This window comes from Vulpes lagopus, chromosome 3 (assembly GCF_018345385.1).
Source record: "Vulpes lagopus strain Blue_001 chromosome 3, ASM1834538v1, whole genome shotgun sequence".
NCBI classification, from domain to species: Eukaryota; Metazoa; Chordata; class Mammalia; order Carnivora; family Canidae; genus Vulpes; species Vulpes lagopus.
In genome coordinates, this window is record NC_054826.1 from 48,947,272 (window position 1) to 48,964,579 (window position 17,308).

The following is a 17,308-nucleotide window of genomic DNA, read 5'->3' on the forward strand; positions in this document are numbered from 1 at the left end:
CCGCTGAGCCCCCCGAGCTCCCCGGGGTGTACCTATTTTTACAACACCAGTGGGCCTTTGTTGCAGGCCGTACAGAAGTATGCCCTTTCTCCCCGGCGGTGCCAACTCTTGGTGGTTCCTGGCAGGACCCCCGAAGCCGCACAGCCCTGGGATGCATCGCCCCGCGGGCGTGAGCCGCTGCGCTCCCACCCCAAGTCGCAGGGGGCGCCACCCAATCTCGTTCCGACGCGAATGGGGCTCGGCTTCCTTTGTACGCTCGCGCGGCAAGGAGGCCCTCACTTCCGGCCTTGCGCGCCTGGGGTCCGAAGCTAACCGGCGCGAGGTGAGTGGGCAGACGCTGGTGTTTGTTTAGTCCGAGTGAGGAGGACTCCGCCGCCCTGGATCGTTCCCCCGTGTGCCGCGGCGGCGCCCACCTCCCCAGAGATCTCTTAGCGTGACCTCCAACGGTGCATTCTTCTCCAGCGCGAACCTTCCTCCCGCAGGGAGCCTCGAGGCCCCGGGGCCGCCGCCTTCCCACGCCCCCTGTGGTCAGGCCGGTTCCCCCAGGCTGGCCTTACACTGTGTAACACCCAGGCCCTTCACTTCCCCCTTCCTCCTCGTAGGCCCTGGTACCCGACTGAGCACCCTTCTCTCCTTCCCACGCCTGTCACTGCAGATGTTCAGCATGAAGTTCAACCCCTTCGTGACCTGGGGCTGCAGCACAAACCGCAAGCGCCACTTCAACGCCCCCTCGCACGTGCGCAGGAAGATCATGCCTTCCCCCGCTCCAAGGAGCTGCGGCAGAAGTGCAACGTCCGCTCCATGCCCATCCGCAAGGACGACGAGGTCCAGGTTGGTCTCCCTCGGGCTCTAGTTACCCAGCTGCGTGTCACTGTGCTGCCACCTCAGAATGTCACGTGTGCTTGGACGTGGGGGAGGGAGTCTTAGACTCCCATGCCCTCAGGACCCTGGCAAATAATGTTACCCTGCAGATGTGTTGGATCAGAGATGGGGCCACAGCCACCAGAGTGTGCCTCCCCAGCTTAACTGAGAGCATTCAGATGCAATTCTTTAATAATACGATTGTTTAAGAAAAATAATATAGCATACAAGCAAAGCTTTGCTTTTCGATTTAGTGCGTTGGCTGCAAGTTTCCCCCAGCGCTGTTCAAGGTGGTTCTTTGACCCAGGTTCTCCCAGAGAAAGCACTATGATAAGAGTAGTGTTTCGGTATCATTGAATATAATGGAGGCTGGGCATTTGGTGGTACTGGATTTGGCAGAGAGAATAGAGAGGCAGCAAGTCAGAAGCATGAAATTATGAGGGAGAATGAGCCTTCTGAGAAAGTATAAGCTGTCTGTTCTTCCTAGATCTTGGGATGCGTGTTAAGAAAGGGAGAGTGGGGGATGATTGCAATAGACCAGGTGCTAGATTACCTCCTTGAAGGAGTATTTATGGAGCAGGCCCTGTTCTAGATATGAGCAGTAAGCAGGACTAACAAGGCACCTGTCAGCAGGGAGCTCATTTTAGAGCAGGGATTCCCAGGCTCAGCACTGTTGACATCTTGCACTGGATACTTTTTGTCGTGAGGAGCTCTCCTGTGCATGGTGGGATGTTTAGCAATATCCCTGGCCTCTCCCTACTAGGTGCAGTAGTACTTCCTCACATTTGTGACAAGCAAAAATATTTCCAGATATTGTCAAATGATCCTGTGGAGGGAGAGGCAAAATCCATCCCCTCTTCCCCTAATTGAGAACCGCTGTTTTAGAGAATGAAATGGGATAAGGCTAAAGGGATTTGGTGCGTCTTCTTAGGCATTGGGATACTTTGAAACTTTGAGGAACATTTTGAGGAGAAGCTTGAAACCAGGGGATTACTTAGCCTGAGGCAATGACAGGAATAGAGTGGAAAGAATAGTTCAGAGGTATGATCAACAGTTGCAACTTCTCTTCTAGGTCCTCCTCATTAGACATGTTCTAGAATGGGGGAATTGCAAATACATATAAGGACTAGGTAGGCAAATTTAAAAAGAGAAGTTGGCTGATGGCAAGAAAATAGCAACTGGAAAGCTCACACCTCATTTAAAGGAGATTGTGGTGTACCTTCAGCCCATTGCTACCATAGGGAAATGTAGGATCCTTGTCAGATTCTTGATTTTGCAAGAAAACTGGAAGGTTTAGATTTTCTTCCTGGCCCCCCTTTCCTTCCAGCTACTACTCTCTGTTCCACATGTATTGCCAGCATCCACCAAAGAGTTGTCTACGCTTCCTCACTTCCCCATATATATGTAGACCCTCTCCAGTCTGATCTGTATCTCACTACTTTATAGAAATTGCTTTTGGCTGAGATCACCGATAACCTGTTTGTGACTAAATCCAGTGGACACATCTTGGTCTCATCATGCTTGTCTTTTTCAGCAGCATTTGGTGTAGGTAGCACTGCCTTCCTTCTTAAAATAGTCTGGCTTTTTGGCTTCTGTGACCCTTCTGGCTCAGTTTACTTCTGACTTCTCAGACTCCTTTGCTGGCTGTTTCTCCTCTGATCTCTAAATGCTGGTTTGTCAGGGCTTGCACCTGATCTGACCTCTCATCTTGCCTACATTGCCTACCTGGGTGACAATATCTATTCTGAGAGCTTTCAGTGTCCGCCCAATGCTAACAACCCCCTCTTTTGTATCCCAGTCCAATCCACTTTCCAGAGCACAGACCTGTGGATCTATCTATATGCTGAACATCTTTACCTAAAAATCTTGTAGTCGTCTCAAGCTTCCAATCTGGGAGTACTCTTGATCGGAACACTGCTACTACCTATAATCTGCTTTTCCTCCCATCTTCCACACTTTGATAAGCAACACCTTTTCACCTGCCTGTGCCATAAACCTTTAAATTCTCCCTAACATCTCTCTTATCCCTACCCATTTCTAACATATTACTTAATCTTATTGATCCTATCTCTAAAATAAGTCTTGAATCTGACCACACCTTTACATTTCCAGTTTGGTTCAAGACATCTCCAGCTTCCAGTCTTACCCTGGTCAGGCATTCTCCACAGAGGGGCATTTTTTTGCAAATCAGGTTCTGCTTAGAACCTATCTTTGGTGCTAAATTGTTTACTATGAAATGTAAAATCATTGACAACAAGGCCCTGTGTGCCCCAGTCCTGGTTTCCTTGTCCAGCCTCCCCTCATCCTGTTATACCCCTGTGTGATCTGTACTTCAGACACACCGGCCTTTTCAGGTCCTTAAGTATGCCTTGATCTTTGCTCCCTCAGGTCTTTGCCCAGAAGCCTCCCTCTGCCCGGAGTTCTCTTCCTTCTCCTCTTTGCCTGACTGACTTCTCATTTCTCAAGTGTTTTCTTAAATGTCAGTTCCCTAGAAAAGCCTTCCCAGACAAATTAATCAGCATGGTATCATAGCACCCTCCATTTATACTTGTTTCATAGCGATGAACACAATTTGAATTTATTTCTTTTTAAACTGAGGCATACTGGGCCCACCTGCAGCTGCTGGAGCTTGTCTTCCTCCACACCGAGTATTCCGATATCCACCCCTGCCAGTGCCTGTCTGCACTCACCCTGCTCCCTGAGTCCAGGATCCACGTGGTTCCAGAATAGGTGTGCCAAGTTACGGCATCACAGCTGGAAATCGTTTCCACCTTCAGCCAGGCCGGAGCTTTCACTCCACCACTCTGCTTATGGAACTGAAGTGAAGTGATTGAAGTCCCAGCTGCCTCTTGAGATAATGTGAACTGCCCGTCACATCCCAGCAGGGTTGGAGAGGGAATCTCTGGCCCTAACTCCCAAGGTCAGAATTTTAAAACCTGTTCTCTCTCTCTGAAGACACTGATTCAAAGTTGGACTCATGGGAGGAACACTTCTTTTCTGCCTTTGGTAACTCTTAAGGATTCTAGGCGAGTTCAGGATAAGCTCAGAGGAGCCATGACTGACATCCAGGGAGACATACACCAGAATACTGTGCTTTCTGGCCTGTGTTAAGGCCACATCAAGGTTCTCCTCAGTGAGAGTTTACCAGTTCTCTCCGGCCTATGAAGCTCCTTCACCTTTCGCATGCGAACCTTTACCCATGCCTAGTTCTTCTTTCTCTGCAGCACACTGCCCCCCGTCCCTACACCCAAAATAGTCGCATTCGTTTTGACCCCTGCATCTCCAGATCTGCATATGTTCAATTCAGTTTGCATGCCTACTTCTTCTTGCCTCTTATTTTTTGGGCTGGCTTTTTAGAACTCATTATCTCCTTTGCAAGAACACTTCGGCTTAGCCTGGTTTCCCCTTGTGCCTGGCAGCTGCTACGTTCTTGTGCTTCCAAGGCTGGTGTGCTTAAACTTCTTCTACTCTATCTCCTTCATCCTCCTCCTGTGCCCAGGATTTACTGCCTTTTTTTTTTTTTTTTTTTAATGCGACCTATCATCTTTACATTCATTTGTAGCTCCAGTGATTCTGTATCAGGATTATTTCGAGTCCCCTGCCTCTAGCTTTTCTACTTTTTACATATTACTCTGTTTGGAAATCTGTAGTAGCCTCCAGTTGCTACCAAATGATGAAAACCTTTTGGTTACTCTCCCAGACAATTAACTAGTATTTCTACCCAACAGGGCAGTTTTGCAGACCTTATGTTCCCCAGTGTACAATGTATGTCTGTCTTGGAGCCACTCCTTCCCATTTGGGAACCATATGAATGAATACCTCTCTCTCTTGCAATCTCTGCCCCATCCCCCTCTGAAGTCTGAAACTTTCTGTAATCCTGATTTTGTACCTGTTACTTCTGTCACTCCAACATTCTGTTTAAACCTTGTTATTGTACTTCTGTATGCTATTAATGAATTTTTTTAAATGTTATTTACTTATTCATGAGAGACACAGAGAGAGGGAGGGGCAGAGACACAAGCAGAGTGAGAAGCAGGCTCCTCATGTGGAGCCTGATGTGGGACTTGATCCCCGAACTGGGATCACGCCTTGAGCCAAAGGCAGATGCTCAAACACTGAGCCATCCGTCCGTCCTTTAATGGATTATTAAATGTTTCCACAAATGGAAGAGAAATAAGTAAAAGTAAGTCATAATTTATATGTAGTAAAATGCACAGGTGAGTTTTGGCAGATGAAAAGCCATGTAGCTATCACCAGAGATACAATCAGGTAAGTTCCTATGTGCCCTGTTCCAGTTAGTAATCACATATTTGCATGTTTATTCATTAACTCCTTATTACCCATTACATTAAGATGAGGCCAGAGAATTTTTCTTTTTTGTCGCCTGACCTCAGAGCAGAGCCTGGCACCCTCAGGGGCACAGCCGTTATTTGTTGGATGAATGAAAAAATTATAGAGTGAGAATTAAGTGACATAAACAAAAGGAAGACCAGGGAGAAGATGTGGCCATTTTTTCAGTGCCTAAGAGGCATGCATTCAGTGCCCCTGAGGTATGAATTGTTTCCTTTGTAGATAGGAAGAACCTGAAACTCAGGTTCAATAATAAAGAAAATGAGTATCTAGGCCAGGAATACAGGTCTGACTCCAAAGGCTATATTGGACAAACACTTCTCCACCAGGAGAGTAAAATAGTCCCAAGTGGGTTTGTTACAACTGCCTTTTCTCTTTTGGGATCTTCTGAATCTCACCTACTACTGCGTCGGTCAAGACTCTCCATCCTGCGTGACAGAGGAAATTAAAACTGTCACCCACCTTTCTGAGCTCCTGGCTCCAGACCCTCTGACTTACCTCCATTTCTGCCCCTGTTGTCTTTGTTCCCTCCTATTGTGATGAAAGAAATATTCCTGTTTCTGTCTAAAGTGAATCCATCTGCCATTGTATACAGTGGTCTTCCATTCTCTTCTCTTGAGATCCTTCCATCCATTACCCCTTTTCTCTGTAGTTTCCTTTAACTTTTCCTTTATACTTGCTCATTCTCATAAGCATTTAAACACATTCATATTTTCATTTCTTTAAAAGTAAGAAATTATCACTTAACTTCACATCTCCCTCTAGTATATGTACTCTCTCATGCTCTTCACAGCCAGGCTCCTTGGGACTGTTTTTTTGTTTTGTTTTATTTTTTACCTTCACCTTCTCATCTCTCATATACTCATTGTCTTACTATAAACGGCTTCCATCCCTCTGCTCCACTGAAAGTACACTTACCATGATCACCAGTGACGAGTTTGTTGTCACATTTGTTCCTTGATCCTTCCTGTAGTTGACCATTCCATGGTTTGACATTCTTTCCTTGGCAGCTGTAACCCCTCAGTCCCCTGATTTCCCATTCTCTATGGCCACTCCAGTCTCTCTTACAAGCTTTTCTAAAATGTTGACTTTTCTCAGATTTCTACATTCTGCCCTCATACTACCAGCTCCCTGAGCAAAATCAGGCTCCGAATTGTCATCCTTGGAGGACTCCCAGGTCCTTGTTGCCAACCCAGTTGATCTTCCAGCTGTGTATAAAATTCTCTACTAGAACGTCATGAGATGCCTCAAATTCAGCATGTTCCCAACTACAGTGTTTTCTCCTAACATCTTTCTTAACCCATGTTCCATGCTTCTGGGAAAGGTATATCCATCTAGTTGTCCAACCAGACTCTGGATGCCATCTTTGCCTTTTCTCCCTCCCCTTTCCAGGCCAGCCAGGTTAGTTTTGTCCTGTCCGTTTCCTCACTGGGGCTAGTATTTGTCCAATTTTCTTTAAGCAGGGTCCTTTGGACTCATTTTATTAACGTCTTTTGTCAGTCTTGAGGATGGTTAAGAGGGGCTTTTTCACAGACTTTTCCACATAAAAGTCTCTGGTCATATATAGTGTGGTGGATTTTCAGTGAAGACCACCTTGGTACATAAGCTGAACAATCTAAATAGACATTTTAGGAGTATTGAGATTCTCCAGTTTTTTATATGTGTGGTATTTTCTTTAAGTTGATTATAATCAGCATCAGTTATATTGTAGTTCCTGTTTAGTAGGCTTGTGCTGGGCCACCTGGGTGGCTCAGTAGTTGAGCCTTTGTCTCAGGGTGTGATCCTGGGGTCCTGGGATCGAGTCCCACATCAGGCTCCCTGCATGGAGCCTGCTTCTCCCTCTGCCTGAGTCTCTGCCTTGTCTCTCTCTGTGTGTCTCTCATGAATAAATAAAATCTTAAAAAAAAAAAAAAAAAAAAGGCTGTGCCTTCAGGGAAACCGTAATCTAGGTGGTTATGAATGGTATTGGCACGTAAGTAGATATTTAGTATGTGAGAACAGCCCAAGAGATTTTAACATTTTAATTTTTTTCTGACTATAAAATATTTGTTAATTATAGAAATCTTGAAATTTGGGGGCACTGGGGTGGTTCAGTAGATTGAGTGCCTGATTCTTGATCTCATGCAAGGTTGTGAGTTCAAGACTCGAGTTGGGTTCCATGCTGGGCGTGGAGCTTTCTTTAAAAAAAAAATCTTGAAATTTGGAAGAATATACATTTTTTTTAAAAAAGTCATTTGTAATCTGTTTCCTGGTAACCATTACTGACATTTAGATAGATTTCTATTGCATTGTGTTATATATGTATATAATGTATACACAAGATTCAGACTATATTTCATATAAAGCTTTGTTTTCTTTTTTTTCTTAAGGTTCTATCTTGAGCATTTTCCTAGGTCGTGTGTTATTTTTTGAAAACATGTATTTTAAATGGTTGCATGAGAGTCTCAGTATAATATCTTTTTTTTTTTTTTAAGATTTTTAAAATTTACTTATTCACAAAAGAGACAGTGAGAGAGAGGCAGAGACAGGAGAAGCAGGCTCCATGCAGGGAGGCTGATGTGGGACTCAGTCCCAGGGATCACACCCTGAGCCCAAAGACTCACACAACCACTGAGCCACCCAACCGTTCCTCAGTATATTTTTAACCATCTTCTCCATTTAATCAGTTGGGAGCGATTATATTTTTTCTTTCTTAAATTTTACATACTTTTATCTAACGGAGATAAAATTGATGATATGACTGTGTTAGTTTTGGGTGTGTAGTGATTATACTTCTTTACTCTCAGGACTAGTTCTGTGACGGCCATCCTAGTTCAAGGAATTTTTTGTTTTATTTTATTTTTATTTATTTTTTTTTTTTAAATTCTTTTTTTTTTTTTTAATTTTTTTTAATTTTTATTTATTTATGATAGTCACAGAGAGATAGAGAGAGAGGCAGAGACACAGGCAGAGGGAGAAGCAGGCTCCATGCACCGGGAGCCCGACGTGGGATTCGATCCCGGGTCTCCAGGATCACGCCCTGGGCCAAAGGCAGGCGCCAAACCACTACACCACCCAGGGATCCCGAATTTTTTGTTTTAGATCAGAAAAAAATTCAGGTGAAGAATTTTACCTGACTTAGAACAACACAGCAGATTTATAGCCAAAAAATAGCTAACTTTTGACTGCTAGGGTTAATCTTCTGTGCAAAAAGTTGCATGTTAGTCTGTGTGTTCCTGATAATTAGTTTCCTCACTGTAATGTTCATGTATTAAAGTGGGGGGCGGAATTCTCTTCTGCATTTTCTCTTAGGTGGTTCGAGGACACTGCAAAGGTCAGCAAATTGGCAAGGTAGTCCAGGTGTACAGAAAGAAATATGTCATCTACACGGAGTGGGTACAGCTTGAGAAGGCTGATGGTACAACTGTCCTTGTGGGCATTCACACGAGCAAGGTATGGTCTGGGACTGAGTGGTGGTAGCAGCTGTGTAGTGTAGTGCTGTTGTTAGAGTTCGTGTGTTGGTACTGTCTACTCAGGTGCCCCAGGCAAAGACTTCTAGAGGGAGGTCAGGCAGGCTTACTCGATTCACTGGCTTAGTGATAATATCAAGGGTCCAGAATTCTTTCTTGTCTGTTTTGTCATCCTTGGTGAAGGCTCTGACTTTGAGCAGATTGCAAGAGGATTCCAGGTATTGTGGGTATCACTTTCCTACTAGATTATGTCCAGGGAGAGAAGAGAGAACATCTCTTCCTGTGGCCTTCACACTCACCTGTGCACTCTGACTTCTGGCTCTGTAGTATAGGGTCTTTCTCCTCTAGAGTTTCAGATAAGGGCAGAAATGGTGAGTCTTACTTATCCTTATGATCTGTGGTCATATTTGGCTGGTGGAAATACGATTTTTAAACAATGCATTTTGCAGCCAGGGGATGAGAGACAAACCAGAAGCATGTTGGTAGTATAATTTTTCCTAGCCCAAATTGTATTTGATATCACTAAACTATCTAACTGGTCTCGTAGATCCTCAGGAGTTAGAGGGTAGGAGGTGGGTAGCAGAAGGAACCCAAACTGCTATTGTTGGGGAAAGCTCTTCTGTACAAAATAATTGTAATTATAAATCCTTCTCATTTATTTCATCTGTTTTCTCACTCTTAACAGGTGGTTCTCATCAGGCTAAAACTGGACAAAGATCGGAAAAAAATTCTTGAACGCAAAGCCAAATCTCGACAGGTCGGAAAAGAGAAAGGCAAATATAAGGAAGAACTTATTGAGAAAATGCAGGAGTGAATGTAACCTGTTGTGCAAGCACGGTTTAACTGTAGACTTTTAGCCTGGTGTGTGTTCCTTGGAAACTTAAGATGTCTGCCAAACACTTCATTTCCTTCCTGTTTTGTTATTGATAATGTAGCTTTGTAAATCTGCCTTTGCTGTTTTGATTAATTATTTTATAAATAACAGTGGAAAATGTTCCTAATTTGAAGGGGAATTTGCATGGTTTTATTGATAAAATTCATTCTACTATCAGTTCCTCGATGCCATTCTTTCCTGTGTTTAGTGTATCAAGCAGTGGAATAGCAGTGGTAGGCTACCTCTGTTCCTGCCTGGACCCTCATGCTGATGGGGTAGACAGGGTGCTGGTCCCTAACTCAAGGATTTGTCCCGCTCAGTGGTAGTCATGATATGAACAGGCACATCTAAGACCTCACTGAGTGGCTGGTGCTGTTTTGCACAACTGTATCTCAAGCTTGATGGCCCGCTTCCTCTCATGCTCCAACCAAACCAAATGGCATGCAGCTCCCTGAACAGGTTGCCCTTCCCAAGGTCTGACTTTGCAAATTCATTTCCAAATGAAAGAAATGTCCTTCCTTTCACCTGGAGCTAACTCAGGAAACTGATAACAGCCTGTAGGCAAGATTTGGCTCACAGATTACATTTGTCCTGCTATTGTTTTCATAATTTTAATAGGTCAATTTCCAACATTTAAAAGTTGAGGGATTTAACAGAGAAATCTAGATCTTGCTTCATTTGGTTGCATGGGGCCCTGGTCCTACATAGCATCAGTTGTGTGGTGCTCAGGGGCTGGCTGTTCCCTATTCAGTTTGTTCCACTCGTGTACCCAACTTGCCCCCCCCGCCAGCATCTTGAGTTTTAGACTCCAGGTCTAACTGCAATCAACCCTAACATAAGTTCACTCCTTAGTGAGTTTTAGATAGAGACGACACGAGGTGGTGGTGTACAAAGGAAACCTTATTGCAGCAAATAAGATTATAGGGGTTAGCTTCCAAATCCATGACTAGGCTTCTTTTACTTAGGATTACAATGAATATTCAGAGAAGTTTCTTCATTGTGGGTAGAGGTGGGCACAAACAAACATGCCTATTGAAGCATTGTATGTTATATTAATGAGATTTGTTCTCCTGGGGTGGGGATTTTAACACTATAATGAAGCAGAGGTAACTATTGGACAAGGGGAGGGGGATATGGGCCCGCTCCAAGAGCCAATATAAATTGGATTGGGTCTTGGATTTATCTCAGGGAAGGAATACAGGGCCTTGCTTACTTTTGAAACAACCCCGGGGGAGGAGTTTTACCTCTGATTTGATGGCCTAGTAAAATCTGTTAGTTTTCGCATTCTAACTGGGCTGCCTTTGTTCCTTAAAATCCTTTAAAATCCTTTTTTTTTTTTTTCAAATATTTTTAAACATTTTATTAACTTTGAAGAAGGAAGGAGAACAGCTACTTTAGAAACTAGAGACACTCAAGTACTGATGTATTCATAGAGTTTCTACACAGCTGAAGAAATTTACTGTATTTAGTACAGAAGACCCATATACAGAAAGATTTAGAAAACCCATCTCTAGAAAGCAGGTCGGATGGACTCAAAGACCTCACCAAAGGTAGGAGGAATCAATGGGAAGCAATGTAAAGCCTTCTGGGGCAAAAAGGTGGGCACTAGTCCATGGAGTCCAGACAAAGTTCTTTTTCCTCCTCATCTAAATGCTTTCCTCTGGTCAGGGTTGAGAGAAAGGTCCTGATTCACTTGAACTAGTTGTCAGTCAAGGTCCTCTTGATTTTTGCTTTCTTGGCTTCCAGTTCAGCTACCTCTTGTGGCCGCCTTTTGCTCATGCCTTTGCGCTCCAGCTGTTTTTCAATCACCTTGGTATTCTGTGCATATGAGTCAGCAGCTTCTCTAGCCTCAGTTTCCTCTTCTTCCTCATCAGTGGTAGACACTATGACGGAGCTGAACTTGCCCATGTCTTTTCTTAAAATCCTTAAACTATTTCCTAAAATCCTTAACTATTGAGGTTTTTGTATTTCTTTGTAATTCTGATACCTCTTAGGACTTCTGCAAGAAGTGTGCTAGGACAAGAAAAGCCAGTTAGGTGTAGATCATGGAAAATAGCTGGGATGTAAAATGACTTCTCTTTGTTTTTCTGGAGACCCCTAACTGCTTATGTAACTTCTAGTTACCCTTCATGATTTAGCTCCAGATCCACATCCAGAATCCTCCCTTGGGGTGCCTGGGTGGCTCAGTTGGTTAAGCATCTGACTCGATCTCAACCCAGGTCTCATTGTTAAGGTTGTGAGTTCAAGCCCCATGTTGGGTTCCACACTGGCGCCTACTTTAAAAAGGAAAAAAGTAAAATCCTTGCTTTGATGATCAATTATTGATTACAGTTTATAAATGATAATGCATAAAATTATAAAATGCCTTTAATGGCTCTCTAGTGACCTGTGGCCTTACACATTGGAGTTTCTTGGTAAGTGTTGATTGCATCTGTTATTTCCCAACTTGATTGATGAAGAAAAATGAGCTTAGATTAATTGTCCAGATCTTAGAGAACACAAGAGATAGAGTCAGGATTTGAACCCAGGCCAGACTGCATCAAAGACCATCCACATCCCACTTTAGCCATCCATCTCTGGTGTTCTTTTTTCCATTCCATCAGTCCTGTACCAGAGTCTCACAAGAGACTGGACATCTGTGTACAGGGAGAAGAACCTAAATATTTGCAGTAGTAGTGCCGAGTGGGAAAAGCATTGTTGCCATCTCTGCCGTAGGATAGTTGTAAACCTTTATGCAAGTTACTTACCTCTGAGCCTCCATTCTCTCAGTAGTAAAGCACTTGGTTAGTATCTGCACTGCCTTTCTGTCTCAATGAAAATGGCAGGATCAAATAGGCTCTTTCTGAGGACTCTGTGAGTGTACAAATGCTGATATCTCTATTGTTTACTTGTATTTCCAATTCTTACATGCATTTTGCACTGAAGAAGGTAATTTTTCACAAAGGAAATCAATGGAATCACAAACTACAAAATTCAGCATGCATTCTCTGACTTTGGGGCATTGATGTGAAAGTAGGCAGAATGATACTGTCTTGGCTCTGAAGCCACAGGGATCTGGATTCAAATTCTGCTTTGGTCTTTGGGCATTTTTATGAGCTTGTTTCCCTGTCTTGGTAAGCTGAAAATGCTTCTCTTTGTGAAAATGCTTATCAAATGTGGAAATTAAAGTAGTGGTCCACCAGACTCTTCTGACTTTAGGAGTCACTTGGTTGCTTACTAATATTAGTCTCCGCCCCCTTACGGGAGATTCCTTGATGCAGTAAGTCTGGAGAGATACCTTTTCAGGTGTTGAGTTCATACATATTTCTGGCGTGACTCTTCTGTGATGCTTACAACCAGTTAACTTTGGGAAATATGTATATATGATATATGTAAAAAGGGCAGCTGGGTGGCTCTTTTGGTTAAGATCTGACTCTTAATTTCTGCTCCGGTCATGATCTCAGGGTCTTGAGATGGAGCACTGTGTTGGGCTCCACACTGGGTATGGAGCCTGTTTGGAGTTCTGTATGTCCCTCTCCCTCTGCCCCTCCCTGCTCCTCACTTGCTTCTACTCTCTCTCTCTCTAAGAAAAAAAAAAAAGAGTATATATACACGCAGCACATAAAGTAGGTGCATGTTATCATTAGTAGTCTAGTGAGTAGATAAACAGTAAGGTCTGTAGTTTGTTTTTTCTAATTTGAGTTTTGTTTTTATTCTCCACACATAACTTAGCACCCCAAATGTTACATAAAAGTTGGGTTTGATACTATGTTAAATTTATAGTAAGGATGATATATTCTGATACCTGGTCTGGGCCCTAGACTCCAGCCATTATTATGTTCATCAATAAGAATAAATTATGATGTTTCCTGGGAGTCAGATTTGGCTCATTTTCAATAGCTTGTTCGATACAAATGATGAGAGCTTTGAGAACTGTATTCCCCACCACCAGCCCCTCACAGGCAACCAAATGGTACCAGACTGCTTAAACTGAGCCATATGAGCCATAGTGCATGGTCAAGAGCAGTTCAGTATCACATGTGAGTTCTAATCCCAGCTCTATCAGTTGCTAGCTGTGTGACCTTGGGTAAGGTAAATTGCTTAACCTCTGGCCCTCAGTTTGTCGTTTAGAAGATGGAAATCCTACAGTTGTCAGACTGAATACTCAAGATACAGCATGTGGAATACAGAGCTCAGCAAATTTTAGCTATTATCTTTTAGAGGAGATTGGCAGGGAGTTTGCAAGAGAACAGAGGGAAAAGTTTTTCTCGGAGTTCAAATAAACATGGGTTCTTGGAGTTTTTGGTGTTGTGTGTGTTTTAAGACTTTATTTTTAAGTAATCTCTGCACACCCAATGTGGGGCTCAAACTCACAACCCCAAGATCAAGAGTCACAGGCTCTACCAACTGAGCCAGCCATCCTTGAATGAAGAGGGTGATTTAAAGGCAGTGGTATTCTGTTTGGGCAGCAAATGACTGGAGAATGCCAGATGGGTATGTCTGTCTGTCAACATTCAGGCCCAAGGATGTTAGCATGTTTCCTGGGATAACTTTGAATTAAGCAGTTTCCTACTAACCTTTTCATTGAATTTGCAGATGTCCACTCACTTGGGTGAGTCCCCTGTGCTATTTTGGGAAGCCTCCAGACTTAAAATTCAGATAACTGCTTCTGAATGTCTGCTTTCATTATACTCAGGCATGACATATTCAGCTACAGAGCTCTCAGTGTGAGTTGGGCAGGCAGGTAAATGAATCTACTGAGAACCAGGCTGAACTCTACTAACCAAGAATCTACCATACTCTGCTGATACTATGGACTCTGAGCACTTCCCATCTGGTGGCTTGTATCTTTGTTCATTGTTCTGTTAAATTAGTTTTTTAAATTAATATCTACATAGGGTACAACATCAAAAGGTATAAAAGTTATGTAGTGAAGAGTAAGTTTCCTTGTCACTGTGATTCTTGGTTACTCGGTTATCCCCAGAAGCAGTCACTGTTTCCAGTTCCTTTTGTATTTTTTCCAGAAATAGTCTATGCATATGTGACTGGGTGCTTACTAAAAGTCTGATCCATGAAGAAGTCTTCATGAGAAAGGCAGGTCATCCAAGTATAAACAGCTCTATAATATAAAGTTGATTTACTGCTTGAACACCATAGTTATAAGCATGCACAAATATTAAATAAAATAATCTTTGGCCTTCAGAAATAACTTGTCAACCACATCCTAGCCTACCCCTAGCAGGAGAGCAGCAAGTTCAAGAATAGGCTTTCACAGGTCTTACCTTATGAATTAGATGTCTCTGTCTTGTTAAGCTGTGCATAACTTAGGGTTTTTTTGGTTGTCTTACTGTCTGAAATAGGCAGGATGGGTTCGTGGGAAGAATGCGAGTTATGAAGACCTGCATTTAGATCCCAGTTCTGTTACTTAAAACAGACTTTGGGCAAGTTACAAATCTGAGCCTCTCCTAATAGGTAAAATGATCTTAACATGATAGGTGTTGTGAATATTGAATGAGAGGTAGTTCAAAGCACATGGTTCAATGGCTTATAGCTGTCACTCAAGAAATGAATGGTGGTCACCTGCAGGGCATGTTCCATACAGACGTGCTGAGCAAATGAGTTGTAAAGCATGCTGGAGTTTTCAGCTTCTCCACTAACTTCCAGGTTTCCAGATCAGCTTGGACTCTGCATGCCTGTTTTTATTTATAGGCCTGAGCTGAGGAAAGGGGATTAGTGGGGTTACACTGTAGCATTTCAGTCAGTTCTTACTTGTTTTTTCCTTTTGGGGTTGCCTTGGAGGTTTTTCCTCTAGGAGTTGATCTCAGACTTTTCCTGTTTACACATTTAAAAATTATTGTGGACCCAAAATCTAACTTTTTTTTAAAAAGATTTATTTATTTATGATAGAATAGAGAGAGAGAGAGAGAAAGAGAGAGAGGCAGAGACACAGGAGGAGGGAGAAGCAGGCTCCACGCCAGGAACCCGACGCGGAACTCAATCCTGGGACTCCAGGATCGCGCCCTGGGCCAAAGGCAGGCGCTAAACCACTGAGCCACCCAGGGATCCCCCAAAATCTAACTTTTATGTGGGTTCTATCAATAATATAATTTACCATATTATAAATTAGAACAAAAATTTAACATTTATTTTAGATTCATTTTAAAATAACAATGATCAACCTGTAATACATTAACAGAAATAACGTTTATTGGGAAATAACTTTTTTCCAAATTGAAAAATATAGTGGGAAGAACAACATAGTATTACATTTCTGCAAAATTCCTTAATGTCTGGCTCAATATAGAAGACAAATGGATCCTAAATAATACTTCTGCATTCAATCTGTTGCAACATATTTGGGTAAAGCATAGGACTATGGATAATTCAGCTTCACACAGATTGGTAGTTAGAACAGAGAGGCCTTTACAGACCTGCTGGGAGAGTCCCAGGGACTCCCCTGGGATCCTTGAGCCATACTGACATTTTCCTGAAGTAGACTTTAAGGGCCTTGAAGGGGGAGAATATTTCTTCATTCTACTGAATCTTTTAGTTCCCTGGCCTTGGACACCAGTTCTTACTTGAATGTGTGATAAAATGTTTTTGACAGATTGACTGATAGAGGGAGCTATTGGTCAATACTAGCCCACAGCTATGATAGCAAAGGTGGGGATTTTCTCATTTCACAGAGTATGAAACAGATTTACACAAAACTAGTGTCTGAACGGCCACATCCCTGGGCTCGCCAACACCTGGTTTTTAAAGAAGTTGCCAGGAAGGCCAGGCCAAGGTTAATGGCATCAGCTTAAAATATTTGCCTTTATTTAAGAAATAGAGGGAAAAATCTGCAATAGCTAAAGTGGAAGCAACTCAAATGTCCATCTCCAGAGGAATGAAGAAACTAAATGTGGCATATAACGTACAGTAGAATGTTATTCAGCCTTAAAAAGACTGCAACATGAATCAAGCTTGAGAGTATTATGCTAAGTGAATCAAGGCAGTCACAAAAGGAAAAATATTGTATGATTCCACTTCTATCAGGTATCTAGAGTAGTCAAACTTAACAGAAGGTAGAACGGGGGTTGCCGGAGCTTGGGGAAGGGACAAGGAGGAGTTGTTTTATGGACATGAAAAAGTTGTGGAGATTGGGGACTCAACAAATGAATATAGTTAATACTCTCTGACTTTACACTTCATGGTGAAGATGGTGAATTTTATGTATATTTTACCACAATTAAAAATAAATTAAGAAAAAAATAGAAAGGAGACTTTTTTCTCTTAGTTCTGGCTGACCTCACCCTTTGTTACTCAGTTCAGTTGTACATGTGTTTATTGAACACATTCTATGCAGAAGTATCCCGAGGAGCAACGATCCGTTAACAGTGCCTGTCCTCAGGGAGTTTGCTCTCCAGTAGAGGGTTGGTTACGACACACGGCCACAAGGGACACACCAACAGAATGAAACCGGTTTTGGAGAAGGCAGCGCTTGCACTGGAACTTCAGGACGGCAGAATTCCTGCTTAGATGGACACGATGACCCTCTACTTTCCCGTATACCGGCCAGGTGAAAGTTTGGAATCATGTTTGGAGCTGGAACAGATGTTAAGAGTGTAGGTCCAACTTCCCATTTCATCCCGGAGTCCATTCTGCTTAATGAAAGCTGGAGGTAACTCGAGGTAAGGAAACACGGCTACCGCACGCGCAACCGCAGTCCGAGAACAGGGTGCCCGGGATGGGGGCGGGGTCCGGCGCGGAGTCACGTGGGGCGTGGAGGCGGGTCTGCGCGCTGGTCACGCGG

At 43.1% G+C, this 17,308-nt stretch overlaps 1 protein-coding gene across 1 annotated transcript; it reads left to right on the plus strand.

Annotated features, from left to right (window-relative positions):
* The first annotated feature begins 661 nt into the window (after nucleotides 1-661).
* RPL26L1 (ribosomal protein L26 like 1) lies at nucleotides 662-9,711 on the plus strand. Its single transcript, XM_041746798.1, is given in 4 exon segments — nucleotides 662-761; nucleotides 764-831; nucleotides 8,503-8,643; nucleotides 9,346-9,711. Coding segments are annotated over 4 exon segments (435 nt in total). The 5' UTR covers nucleotides 662-664; the 3' UTR covers nucleotides 9,475-9,711.
* Nucleotides 9,712-17,308: the final 7,597 nt, after the last annotated feature.